At 36.5% G+C, this 13,522-nt stretch overlaps 2 protein-coding genes across 2 annotated transcripts; one reads left to right on the forward strand and one right to left on the reverse strand.

Moving 5' to 3' along the window:
• Positions 1–6,004: 6,004 nt before the first annotated feature.
• LOC112193919 (IQ domain-containing protein IQM3) lies at positions 6,005–8,996 on the forward strand. The gene is made up of 9 exons (XM_024334182.2): positions 6,005–6,424; positions 6,513–6,627; positions 6,768–6,833; positions 6,924–7,012; positions 7,350–7,437; positions 7,626–7,769; positions 7,869–7,961; positions 8,073–8,174; positions 8,314–8,996. The coding sequence occupies exons 1-9, from the start codon at positions 6,156–6,158 to the stop codon at positions 8,863–8,865; spliced, it is 1,518 nt and encodes a 505-aa protein (XP_024189950.1). The 5' UTR covers positions 6,005–6,155; the 3' UTR covers positions 8,866–8,996.
• A 918-nt stretch (positions 8,997–9,914) lies between these two features.
• On the reverse strand, positions 9,915–13,398 carry LOC112194229 (histidine-containing phosphotransfer protein 2). The gene is made up of 6 exons (XM_040516984.1): positions 13,339–13,398; positions 10,854–10,987; positions 10,670–10,738; positions 10,410–10,481; positions 10,190–10,262; positions 9,915–10,004 (listed from the first exon to the last, which is right to left on the reverse strand). The coding sequence occupies exons 1-6, from the start codon at positions 13,396–13,398 to the stop codon at positions 9,915–9,917; spliced, it is 498 nt and encodes a 165-aa protein (XP_040372918.1).
• Positions 13,399–13,522: the final 124 nt, after the last annotated feature.

Consider the following 13,522-nt stretch of genomic DNA (forward strand, 5'->3'; position numbering starts at 1 on the left):
CTATTGCTATCTTAAGAACTTCAGAAAATCATCTCATATAGAAAGTACAGCACAGACTCGTCTGTTCCAAACATAAAGTTGAGAGATGAGTCGCCATCGCCATCTTTGGAGACCCAGAAAAATATAAACGAATTGATAGCTCGGGCCCTTTAAATCAACCGTATATTACCTCCACTTTCTTTCTCTGTCTCCCTTTTCTTTATATTTCAAATGTCCACTTTCTCTATAAGGTGTAGTGGTAATGAAAATGGCATGCAATAGATTAATCATAGAGCCAAAAGGATAATCTTTTTTCCTATGTATGGCTTAGTACGTATGCACGTCGAGAAAATATAATATGTGCCCAAGTGCATGTACACACAGTTTATAGGCCAAGTTCTTCCAAGTCTTATTTTGATACACTTTTCCTCCATCAAATTCTGAGTGCTTCATTCAGGCAACCTGCAACCCGCACGAACATGTGACAAATTAGGGTCACCAACTTTCAATCTCTTCAACTAGAAAATTTATATCTTTCCGGGTCGGACGATATTGTCATCTACATGATTATTCTATATATACTAATTGGAGCATAACAGGAGCACCACACCTCTATCCGGTTGTAAATTATTGTGTACCTACTATACGATATGCCAAGTACAATCATCCAAGAGTGTTATCTAGAGAGTCAATTTTTAAATTAACCGTTCTCAATTGTATTTGGTAGATTGTGTCGTGTTGGTCCATATGTACATTGTATCAAATATCAATTTATTTATAATTTTGTGTAATTAATTTAACTTATTCAATTTTTATCCTAAAATAAAAATCGTAAAACTTATAGCTTATCAAACTAAATCAAGTAATATGTTACACATGTAGTCATCTCATGAAAGGCACAATAGTTTGATTATTGATCGATGTACCTAAGTGGATACCTATTGCGCTTTCCACTTCAACAACGTTGCTTTTTGACGCATGGATCATCTCCTACAATAATGAGGGGAATAAAACTAAGAAAAATCTCCCAAAAACTTGCGTGTTCTTTTTTTATGGACATATTTGGGAGGCTGGGAGCAAAGCAAGAACAAACAACATACGTTAGTACAAAGGAAGCACTCGATGTTCATGAATGACCAATCCACCATCTTATTATACACAAAACTCAAAAGGATCAAAGCCATAAGTAGATAAGAGTTGGATTCCCTTTCTTTGGAGCTGGGATTTCCTATATATATTATTTTGTAGCCATATCTATCGTTTTTTACTTGGGAAATCAATTATTCAGACTTCAAGAATTTTGTTTCTGAAAACTAAAACTCATGAAATTCTTTTCTATCTTCTACAAGAATGACAAACTAGTCAATTTCTAGACTAATTTTCGAGAAAAGAAAACGAAATATTGATAAAAAATTCTGGTTGGGACTTGGGACTTGGGAGTGAACCAAAATAAACCTTATATTGGTCTAAGGGCTTTTAAGAGTAGCCTGATAATTAGAAAATGACAAATATATCAAACAAAAGTCAGTGGTTAGACTTTGGGATTTATAAATGAGTGGTGTGACATCTAAGTCGATCCACTTACATAAGCAGAGAGGCACATGGCATTATGGAAAATGACATTTAACCTCAACCATTACACATATATATAGTATGGTAGTACCACTGAAATGAAAATATTCATACCTTTTTAAACTTTTGGACGACACATGCATATCGAATAGTAATACTATTATGTGATAACTCCAAATTTCCAGTCCATTTAAGTGGCTAATTCAATTGAGACGCACATGTTATTTTCCACTAAAGGATACTCGGGAAGGTTCTCGGAGATTGTATGTGTTAGATCACTTATTGTCATATACACACACACACGGAGCCTTTCCAAAGAGGACGTCTGCACTTTCGCTAAAGTGCAGACGTCGACGCTGCAGGTCGGCTCGATGCGCGACGGAGCGGCGGGGCTTGCCAGACGGAGACCAGGGGTTGGACAGACCGGTCTGCAATCGGTGGAGTCATTGGCGACGTGGTTGCAGCGCTGCCCAGAAACCTGCAGTTGCAGGTGAGGTCGTTGCCCAGAAACCTGCAACCTCGACCTCCTCCGACCTCAATCGCTGCCCAGAAGCTGTCTGGGATGCCTCCGGCCTCCGTCTGGCCCGATTCGCGCAGCCGTCGCGGCTTGAAACGCTGCAGAAGATCTACGTCCGCACTTCAGCGAAAGTGCGAACGTCCGCTTTGGAACGGGCTCTATATATATATATATATATATATATATATATATATGTACCTTCATCAAATGGGAGGAAATGATTAAGGAGATATGTTATATATATATACATTCAAACTTAAAATGAAGATCGATGGACAAGAAAATGAGCATGTTGATCAAGAATCAAGTTAGGTAACAACATCGAACTGGAAACAAAAATCAACTAGGATTAAAAAACATAACTATATAACATGAACTAGCTCGCAACATGCATGCAGGAACCCTAATATTTCCCAGAACTTCAAGAAGTAAAGTTGAGGGAGTACTCGAATTCGTCGGATTTTTGATACTAATATTGAGCTATTCTTTTAAGATAAAAGCCATGTAGTGGAGGCAAATGGGGAAACAAGTAGATCAACTAGATGTTTTTCTGAGACTTGTGTGTTGCATGCTATATATTTAGTGCAGAATGCACCCAGAAAGAAGCACATTGTTAATTTGACGCGGCATATTGATATAGTCAAATGGACACGAACTTCATGCTCCAGAGTCCAGAACTCGATCCACTACTACTTCCTCTACAATAGCTAGCTGCTAGATCATTATTATACAATTCTACTCCACCATAACTAGTTATTGCATGTGATGCGATCACTTAATATTTTGGTGTCTATGGCTCGGTTAATTTGCATCATGATAGCGATATGATTATCGAACTTTAAGTTTTAACAAGTCATTTTCCAGGCTTTGAAGAAGCACTACTGTAGTGATGTTAACGCCAAACAGGTTTGAAAAGATTGTAAACAGAAACACTTTATAAAGATTAGTCATTGATAACCCTAGTTAATTAAACAGATCAACTGCTAGCTAGCTTAAAGAGCATTATCTACAACGAGACTGAAAAGCATGCACCGGATAAATTGGAACAGTAGCTTGGTTGTAGAAAGAAAGATGATCAAGCTTTCTCCGTAATTTTGCTTATTTAGGGACTAGCTAGTTGGATTAGATAGTGTGTGTGTGTGTATATATTCGATAGATAGATTAGATACTATTTAACTGTGCGTGACTCAACAATACTGTAGTATTTGCATTGTGCGCCTCTCAAATATCTGAAAATCGCGCGTACAAGCTAGCTAGGTTGACTAGTGACTTACAACATAATCTCTAGATTACTTGATTCTTGCTACAAATGGTCTAATTTGGTGTGACTTGGTAACACCATTTATTTTTTACTTTTGTAATTATAGAGATTACTTGGATCTCCAGTTTTCACTTTTGTTAGGTGATGTTTAGAGGAGTTTTGATTTGGTCCTTCTCTTTGTATCACTCCTTTTATTTTTGTTGAATAAACTTCCTTTTTGAAGGTTCACCAAAAATAAAAATTAAGCTGTCATAATAAAAGCCCTCGTCATGTTTGAAAGAAAAAAAAAAAAAAGAAGAAGAATGGGACATGAGTTTAAGAAAAAAAGAATTACACTCCCTTTGAGAAAAAAAAAAAATCAAACACAACTTTGGAGTCAATCTCAAACCAAATGTGTTTATCTTCACCAACATTTAGTGACACCCATGCATGATTTTCATACCACATGCAAAGACTTCAAAGTTAGAAAAAAAGTCATAAGAACATGACCTTCACCAAATGTGTTTATCTTCATACCAAATGTGTTTATCTTCACCAACATTTAGTGACACCCATGCATGATCTTCATACCACATGCAAAGACTTCAAAGTTAGAAAAAAAGTCATAATAATCTCTAATCACATCTCAATAACACTCCTCGTCCTCATGGTTTATACATATAATAAAAGGAGATAGAAAAGAAATGAGAACGCGTGTTGACCTCAAATTTTTGAAAGTGTGCGGTTTGTAATAAACACCAAAGCAATTATGATCTGAAAACCAATAAGACCATACACATATATAAATATAAAAGAAGAAAATAAAACATATGAAAGCAAATTAAGGTGTTCCTTGGGCATGCAAGAATTAAACTTAATTCCTTTCTCTAAATTCCTTGATTATACAATTTGTGGGGAGGAGACGAAGACGAAGACCAAGCAGACTGCATCAGTCTCTACAGTCTTGGTCGTCTATGGAGGCACGACCAGCTTATACCAAAGGTCACGGAATTACCAAACCCACCTTTAGATTTGAGCCAAGCTTTGTCCAAAAAAAGAATTTGCAGTTGGGTTTGGATACTAAACGACGACGTCAAAGTCGTTATTTGCAAAATATTAAACGACGACGACACACGGTACAGATCTTCTGTCCTTGGCCAACTGGCGCGTATGACGAACGCGTAGACTGAGTGGGCCCACATGATGGCAGTGTCCGATTCATCGTCACCTACACTATCCGAGGCGCACGGGAGGCGCGTATTGTCACTCTCTCATTTATCACATCTTTCAGACTAGACTACAGTAACTCAAAAATCAACAAATAAATTAAACCACACAAATATAAAGGGAGAAATTATTAAGAAATCTACAAATATCAGTAGCACTGAGATTCTAGATCTTGTAAATTTGGATTATTCTTCTGATCCAGTCCTGCTAATTATAGAATAAATTAAAGCTTTTTAAATGGCTGATCATTTTTTTTTTTTTGAAACGTCATATGTCAAAGAATTTTAGTACCACCTTTGGTGGTTTGAATACATAAAATTGATTTCTGAAATCTCATGCATAAATCCAAAGGGTCTGTGATAAACTAGAATGTAGGTATGCACTTGGGATTTGAAGAACAAATTACCAAATCAGAAAATGTCCCAATTCTATTTGAAAGTATGCAAAGTGTCATTTTGTTATTTAAATTAAAAAAAACGTACAATTTAACAAAAGTTTGACAAGTTCTTTTTGCCCAACTAAGATAAATAAAGATAACTTAGTTTTTAGACCGATCGATTCTTTATAAGGATGTGGGACCTACACCCACTTCGATTCCTTCATGTGTTAGTAAACGCGGTAATACTTTTACCCGAAATTATTCTGATTCCTTTATGTGTTAGTAAACGTAAGAATAAATTTACCCCATAATCATTCCCTTCCATTCCAAGTAAGTAAACATACCCTACATGTAGACCGAAAATGTATATCAAGTGCAGAGTTCTGTCTGATTTAAGCTCATTTACCCTTCCAAACCGTACTAGCACATATGTAAGCGCTCATTTACAAAAGTCTTGGCCTTCAGCAACAAATATAGGTCGAGATTCCATGTCCAGGACAACATTAATTTATCGGAAATAGACAAATAGTAAACAAATTAGACAACGAACTTTATTTCACAAGCTATGTGAATCAACTTGGATTAAACACGAGTGTAGGTCGATGTTGATTCATTTTAACACACTCACAAACAAAGTAAATTGAAACCGACCAAACACTGTTCATCACAGATATAAAATGACACGAGATAAACACTCCGATTATTATTAGCCTAATTAACAAGTTGATTAACACATACAGTATGGTCAATTTTTATCATTAAAATTTGTACCGGCCATATTTATCAATGACGCCATACCACTCCACCATCCCCCACCGATACGACTGCATCCGGTATTCTTTTGCCGTGGAATCGCAAATTTGCAACAAACCCTGATCGAAAAGTCCAAACCACGTGAATCACACCCCTCCCTTCTTCCCCACATTCCCTGTATAAATCCATGAGACACATCCCTGTTTCCTCTCAGTCTTCCAGACTTCACAGTGACGTGAGTAGCCAATCCGAATCTGTGCACCAAGGCGCGTGCCGCACACTCTCCCACCCTCCAATATTAAAAACCATTAAAAGCTGACAGGTAGGTTTCCCGGTAAAACCACCCCACAATATTTATACTTAGCAGCTCCTCAACTCTCTCGCACTCCCCCAACTCATCTTCTCCTCTCTTCTCTTCTCCACCGTGGACTTTCTCTCTTCAAAACCCAGAGACCATTTTGAGGCCTAGCAATTCTTCCTCATCACGAATGGAGGTTCAGACCCAGAGCCTCTCGGGTTTCGACCATCTCCAGTCGAAGCCATTCTCCTACTCCCCCAACGGCGTCCTCGATTCCCGCGACTTTCCCAGCTCCGAAATGTCTCCCAAATGCGAGGCCGCGAGTCCCAAGGCGAGTGAGGTGGACGCGCCGGGGGGAGAGCGGTCCAAGAAAGCGGCGGTGAAGCTGCAGAAGGTGTACAGGAGTTACCGGACCCGGCGCAGGTTGGCTGACTCCGCCGTCGTGGCTGAAGAGCTCTGGTCAGTGCTTCTTGAATCATGGTTTTAGCCAATTTTTGATCTTTGGATTTAATTTTATTTACTGAGAAGTGAGGGGTTTTTACTACAGGTGGCAAGCGATAGACTATGCGAGACTGAACCACAGTACCATTTCTTTCTTTAATTTCTTGAAGCCCGAATCTGCGGCTTCACGCTGGAAACGTTATAGCTTGAATGCTTCTAAGGTCTGGTTTTCTCTCTTGGTCTATTTGATAAAGAACTAATTTTTAATTTCTGGGTTAAATTTTGGATATTTTGCTCGTAAATATCTGAAAAGACTGTTTGGGGTTAAATTATGAGGTAAAAGTTTTGGTCTTTTTGGCAGGTGGGCAAGGGATTGTCTAAAGACGCCAAAGCCCAGAAACTGGCTTTTCAGCACTGGATTGAAGCTGTAATTATTTTGTCTATTTGTTTCATTTTTATTTTCAGTATCATTTGGTTTTTTTATGTATTTTTCTGAATGAGATTTTGGGTTTTGTAGATTGATCCAAGGCACAGGTATGGGCATAGCTTGCATGTGTATTATGAAGAATGGTGTAAAGCAGATGCTGGCCAGCCATTTTTTTACTGGTAAGCAAAAATTACCATTTCTTTTTTGTTTCTGTCTGTGAGCTAAAGCCAAAGCCCTTGAAGTTGCTTTTGAAAATTATAGGCTATATATAGGCCCTTCTTAATTATTTATTTTGGAAGAAGAAGCTTTCACTTCATGCATAATATCCTTTAGCTGAAGATTTAAAGCACTGAATGAACAAAAAAGTTAAAGACTTCAAATACATATATAAAGGAAGAAAGTAGCTTATCTTTTTCTTGGATTGTTAATAGTGGCTTGTCATTTAGTCATAGAACTTTAAAGAAGGAAAAGAAATAGGTCAAGGCAATTGCTGAATGTTCCTTCCTTTATTTGCAGGTTGGATATAGGAGATGGCAAAGAGCTTGATCTCAAGAAGTGCCCAAGATCAGAGCTTCGACAGCAATGCATTAGATATCTTGGACCTGTAGGTGCTTCTGTGATCAGTTCATTATAGTTTTTGATTATTGAGTTTTCTATGCAATGCATTTGTTTTCTTTCATGACTTCAAAATTTTACCCCATTTATGCTTATCCTGCTATGCATGTTTTTCTTTTTTTATTTCTTTATTTGAATTTCCTTTTGTCTGCTTGTGTCTGTGGTTGTTGAGTTTAGCACGAGAGAATACATTACGAGTACGTTGTTGCTGATGGGCAAATTATTCACTCACAAACTGGAGAGCTACTTGATACAAATGAGGGATCGAAAGCTAAGTGGATCTTTGTTATGAGCACCACTAAGAAACTCTATGCTGGTGAAGTAAGAGTTACATTAGGAATATTTCCTTTTTTTATGATCATGTTTAAACAAGTCCTTAGTTTCTTCCAAAACAACTGATACATATTTTATTATTTCCAGAAAAAGAAAGGAGTTTTCCATCATTCTAGCTTCTTGGCTGGAGGAGCAACAATAGCTGCCGGAAGGCTAGCAGCAACGCATGGAATTCTGAAGGTACAGTATTTCAGCAGCTATCTTCCATCTCTATACAAACAGAAGAAAGTTACCATGCACAAGTAATATTTTGGTCTATAGTATCTGATCCTTGTGGCATTGTATTTGCAGTCCATTTCTGCATATAGTGGACACTATCGACCAACTGATGACCGTCTTGATAGCTTCTTATCCTTTCTCAAGGAAAATGGTGTGAACCTTGATGAAGTTGAGGTAATTGTGAAAATGAGTTGTTCTAAAACGCTGTTCTGCTAATTTTTTTAACCTGGGTGAATATGGAGAATGTTGTTTTATTTTTCAGACTCATTAACCTGCATTTGGCTGATGGTATCTTTCAACTTTCTTTTACAAGATACGCAAGGCAAATGAAGATTCAGATAAGTATGATGATGGCAAGTCTATTAAAAGGGGGACTACATTTGAATTTCCAACCAACTCTGAAGCTCCTAGTGAACCTGAGATACCAGAAGAAGTTGAGAAAACCGAAGTCTTAGAATCCACTGAAGTGCCCAAGACAGACACCAAAACTAATTACCAAAGGACTTTATCTGGCGGTCTTCAGAGTCCAAGAGCTGAAGTGCCTCAGAACAAGATACTGCAGAGGATCAACTCCAAGAAGCAAGCCAAATCATACCAACTTGGGCATCAACTCTCCCTCAAGTGGTCAACGGGAGCTGGACCAAGAATTGGTTGTGTTGCTGATTATCCAGTAGAACTGAGAACGCAGGCCTTGGAGTTCGTCAATCTATCTCCACGAACACCCCAAACACCATCCTATAGGAGGTTTGCTGGTCTTGCATCACCTACATCTACATCTGGTCTCGCACCTACATCTGGTCCCGCATCGCCTACATCCATTTCCACCTCAGATATCAACCATGGTGATTTGACCTCTGGTGATTGAACATATCATCACTAGTTTTATGCACTTTGCCTAATGGATGTTTTAGCGAATGTAGAATAATTAAATCTCATCAGTTTACTGTCAACTTTTAGAATGGTATTTGCGTTATGTTAGTTACATCTTTTCGTCAATATCATGTTTCACGGTCACTGGTACTGGTTCTGGTTCTGTTTTGCCCACTATGGTGAAAAGTCAGCCTTGGTGAAGTATGACACCTGTGGGCTTCACAAATGTCAGCATCGACGGCAGTTATTAAGATGTCACGGGTGTATGCATTCTTGTGTGACATCTCATTCCTAGTTGGGAATGTGAAACAAAAGCGACTAAAAAACCTATTCATAAAATTTTGCTGATTGCATGTTAAACATAATGCTCTGCAAAGACGTCCACAGCGCAATCAGTAAATGTTGTGGAAATGATTTATTTGGTTAACCCAGATGTGTCTTTAATTGTGAAATGGTAACTAGTGCTCTAATGCTTCATCCTGCTCTCCTTGCATCGACGAAACCGTATCTGGAGCAGGAATTATTGGACTCAGGTATTTGGTGTAAATAGATGGATACTCTCAAACCATTAGAGCTACAAACCTCCATCACCAACAAGTCAATATTTAACAAGAGCAACTAAATCATTCAGTCAGATAACTCAGATTCCAGAAGAACTTTTAAAAACATGAAATTGGTTTGGTAGTATCACTTGGCCCATTTTAAGAAAGTAAACAAAGAAAAAAGGAAAAAGGAAGCAAATGTCTCGCATGCATGTCTTTAGAAATTATGCAACCAGCGATCCTGTGAGAGTCGAGACCAATGAATGATTAGATAATTAGATATGTAAAATGAGATGGATAATCTCATAAAGATGGAGTTGGATAATTAGAAATTAGAAATTATATGTGCCTCATAAAGGAGATAAATAATTAGATATGTAAAAATGTAGTCACATCTCATATGAGATCTTTGCTGAATACATTTAGTCTAATCTAGAAAGAACTCTCACCATTCAGAACAATAGAAAACTTCATCTGGAAAATTGAATACTGGATACAGTTTTCATATATCTTTTGTATATGAAGGCCCTGCTGCACAATTTCCATCATGTAATAGTGGTTTGGATTCAATATCATACATCTTGTTCTCCAGCTGCACCACCCAAAAGTTCAAGAACAAGTCATTAATGCCTTATAGTGTATGTATCTCAAGCAAGAACACCCAACAGAATGCAAGCATTTTATAATTCTGCTTAGCTAAACTTCGAGAGAAATTGCTACAAGATTAAGGAAATAAATCAATCTTTTCATGCCATTTAGTAAAGTATAATGTATTACCTGAATAATGGTCTGCAATTTGTACTGTATTCTCAGGTACTCATGTGTGACTTTCTTCAAGGCCTCCAAGGACCTGTAAGGATACATACCAATCTATTGAAGTAGCACTTATTGTTCATATATGAAAAGGAGAGCACGAAAGTAGAAGAAACATAAATTAAGAAAATTTAATCCATATTACAAAGGCAGAGAATGAGAAATGCTCATTTCGAGTTCTCACATTTCCTTGTCCTTTTCATCAACAGCTTTAACAAGGTCAACAGTAGCAAGACGCATTTGATATGCTCCAATGCTGGAGAACCAAATAGAGAAAAATTGAGTAATACTCCTAGAGTTACATAATGCGCTCAAATTTCTAACATTTGTACGATATAAAATGGGAAATGGGGTTTAATGTTTAATCTGATATCAGCTCAAAGAACACTAGAGAATCTAGCAATATCGGGATTTCGTGTAAGAAAATAAAGGATCATAACTTACCTTGAGCTACTTCCTTTTAAAAGATGAATACTTGTATCTAACTTGTCAAATTCAACTTGTTCTTCACATCTGCAAGAAGTTGACAACTGAAATAATGAGCAAAGTTCAAGTTGGATAGGGGATAGAGTTCTGCACAAATGGATAACCATATGAAAAAAATAGCATCTGGAGGTTGAGAGATTACAGAAACTTATTCAAATTAGTTATACTTGTCTCTGCGCCATCACAGAAATCGTTGAGGATTTGGGAAACAAAATTAGGATTGTCTGAAGTTTTCAACTCTTGCACTTGAGCAAACTGCTGTTCAACTAAGATACCCTGCATATAGAATTTGAGAAGTCCCTTAAAGGCTATGTGATTTTTAGTATCTCAGTAGAACCTACACATGCTCTTTCCTATATATCTAATCTAAATAATCTGTATTGTACTGGTGAACATCAAAACTGAATACTACTGCAGTAGAGGATCGTGTAGCTATGTATATAAAAATTTACACAACTAATTTATTTCGTTAATGTTAAACCAGTGGAATAAAAATCGAGACCTACCAAGCCGTCATGTGCAGCCTCATTGTTCATATGGAGACATAATATATCATAATATTATTTAATTCAAAATAGCCCAAAAAATTTAAGTCATCACTGTGGGGAAAATTCTACGGTATCTACCTATATGTCATACACACATTTATATATATGACGATAAATTACAACAAATTTGTTGTCACTATGGTAACGTACGTGAGTCATTTTTTTTTGTGTAGTCTTAGTTCTATTTGAGGTAATTACTTCATTTAGAATATTGTTACAAGTTTGAGAACAATTTGTTGTTGATGTTGGAATTTTGGTTCAATTATATGTATAGAGTGTAAAATAAATGTGGTAACTTTGTTGTCAATGAAGTGATTTTAGTTCAATTAGATTGTAATTTTAGTTCAATTAAATGTAAAATAAATGTACAACAAATATCACAGTACCATTGACAGATGTGAAGACATAAACAAAGATATACTATAAACGATAACTTATGCACTAATTCGAGATTCATAAACTTAATCTCTCATGTGAGAAATTATTTCAGTAAGTAACAAAATTATAGATTATAGATAGGGAACTCTACTACCGACCTACCTAATTTTATTGTAGAAAGGATAAATGATTGAACCATGCAAACTAAGAAAACCTTTTTGTCGATAAAGAAAGAGGTTACTCGATCTATTTTCCTATCGCTCATCATATATATAATAACCCAAGGACCTATTTCAAATGCCTATCCCATTTTTGCACAGGAGAGTTATGAAAATCCACGAGAAGCGACGGCTGTGTACTTCCGGATACTGTATTTGAAGCAGTTGTTCGAATTTCTTACGATCTGCAAGTGAAACAAGTTCATGCTAATGGTAAAAAGGCGCTTTGAATGTGGGGGCTGTTCTTATTTTACCCGAGGTATTTGAACTAGCCTCATTCTTCTTTAGTTGGGGGAAGAATTCGTACGAATCAGATTTTTGAGGAACATATCGAGAGAGAATTGGTTAGACAATGTGTGGTTGGTAAACAAGGATAAGTTTTTTAGCAAGGTATGGAATGTATCATCAAATATTCAATATGATTCCACAAGATCTAGTTTTGTTCAGGTAACGGATTCTAGCCAATTGAAAGGATCCTCTGATCAATCCAGAAATCGTTTTGATTCCATTAGTAATGAGGATTCAGAATATCAGACATTGATTAGTCAAAGAGAGATTCAACAACTAAAAGAAAGATTAATTATTTGGATCATTATTTTCTTCAAACGGAACGAACAGAGATAGAATCAGACCGATTCCCTAAATGCCTCTCTAGATATTCCTCAATGTCCCAGCTATTCATGAAATGTGAGAAGCAGATGAATAAGCATTTGCTTTACGAAGAAATTGAAGAATTTCTTGGGAATCCTACAAGATTCCTTTGTTCTTTTTTCTTTGACAGATGGTCAGAACTTCATTTGGGTCCGAATCCTACTGAGAGGTCCACTAGGGATTAGAAATTGTTAAAGAAAGAACAAGATGTTTCTTTTGTCCCTTCCAGGCGATGGGAAAAAAAGAAGAAGTTAATATATTCAGGATGTTTCATAGACAAAATACTGTCTCAATTCATCATATTTCATTAGATCCAAGATGTCTCAATTGGCACGTTAAATCATAAACAAAGATATCTTTAAATGATGAGACATACTATATATCATCAATAATTTATTTCTTCAATCTAAACTCACAAACTTATATATTACGTTATACAATCTCATTTTACACGTGGAGACATAATCAGAGACATCTATAAATGACTGAGATTTCATACGAATGATAATCAATTCATTCAAATCTCCACCCAAAAGCTTAAATCGTCAATATGATCTCATCATCCACGTAGAAACATAAACAAAAATGTTTATAAATGATAATCAATAATGATAAGTTAAATTTTTAGATGATGTTGGAGATTTTCAAATTATGAGTTTTTGAAACCAGAGCTCTCATGATCATATTAGATAACCAAAAATATATCATGCCTGACAACTGAAAAGTTGACAGAGCTTAAGCAGCTTAATATATATCAAGATTCAAGATAACAACTCAAATAAATGGCATGGTCTGGTCAATTACACAGATAAGAATAAGAAGGGTTGTTTACCTCGTTCACCATGGATTCGATTAGGTGCTGGAGCTGCTGCTTAAGTCCAGGTAAAGCCATTGTTAATTATCTCAACTAATCTGACAATTGCAGAGAAGGAAACCAAAATCAAATCCTATAAATTCTATAGATGGAGAAAGGGGCTGTCCAAGAAGACGACCATTAACTTGTTACTTTGTTAAGC

This window comes from Rosa chinensis, chromosome 3 (assembly GCF_002994745.2).
Source record: "Rosa chinensis cultivar Old Blush chromosome 3, RchiOBHm-V2, whole genome shotgun sequence".
In the NCBI taxonomy this organism is placed as follows: Eukaryota; Viridiplantae; Streptophyta; class Magnoliopsida; order Rosales; family Rosaceae; genus Rosa; species Rosa chinensis.

What these genes read in the sequence shown, in the direction of transcription:
- LOC112193919 (XM_024334182.2), top strand. Translation starts at nt 6,156, where the DNA reads ATGGAGGTTCAGACCCAGAGCCTCTCGGGTTTCGACCATCTCCAGTCG. An exon ending in GGCCAGCCATTTTTTTACTG is followed by an intron (nt 7,013 to 7,349) that starts GTAAGCAAAAAT and finishes CTTTATTTGCAG; the next exon opens with GTTGGATATAGGAGATGGCA. An exon ending in CAACGCATGGAATTCTGAAG is followed by an intron (nt 7,962 to 8,072) that starts GTACAGTATTTC and finishes TTGTATTTGCAG; the next exon opens with TCCATTTCTGCATATAGTGG.
- LOC112194229 (XM_040516984.1), bottom strand. Translation starts at nt 13,398, where the DNA reads ATGGCTTTACCTGGACTTAAGCAGCAGCTCCAGCACCTAATCGAATCC. An exon ending in TTAAAAGGAAGTAGCTCAAG is followed by an intron (nt 10,482 to 10,669) that starts GTAAGTTATGAT and finishes TTGGTTCTCCAG; the next exon opens with CATTGGAGCATATCAAATGC. An exon ending in AATTGCAGACCATTATTCAG is followed by an intron (nt 10,005 to 10,189) that starts GTAATACATTAT and finishes TGGGTGGTGCAG; the next exon opens with CTGGAGAACAAGATGTATGA.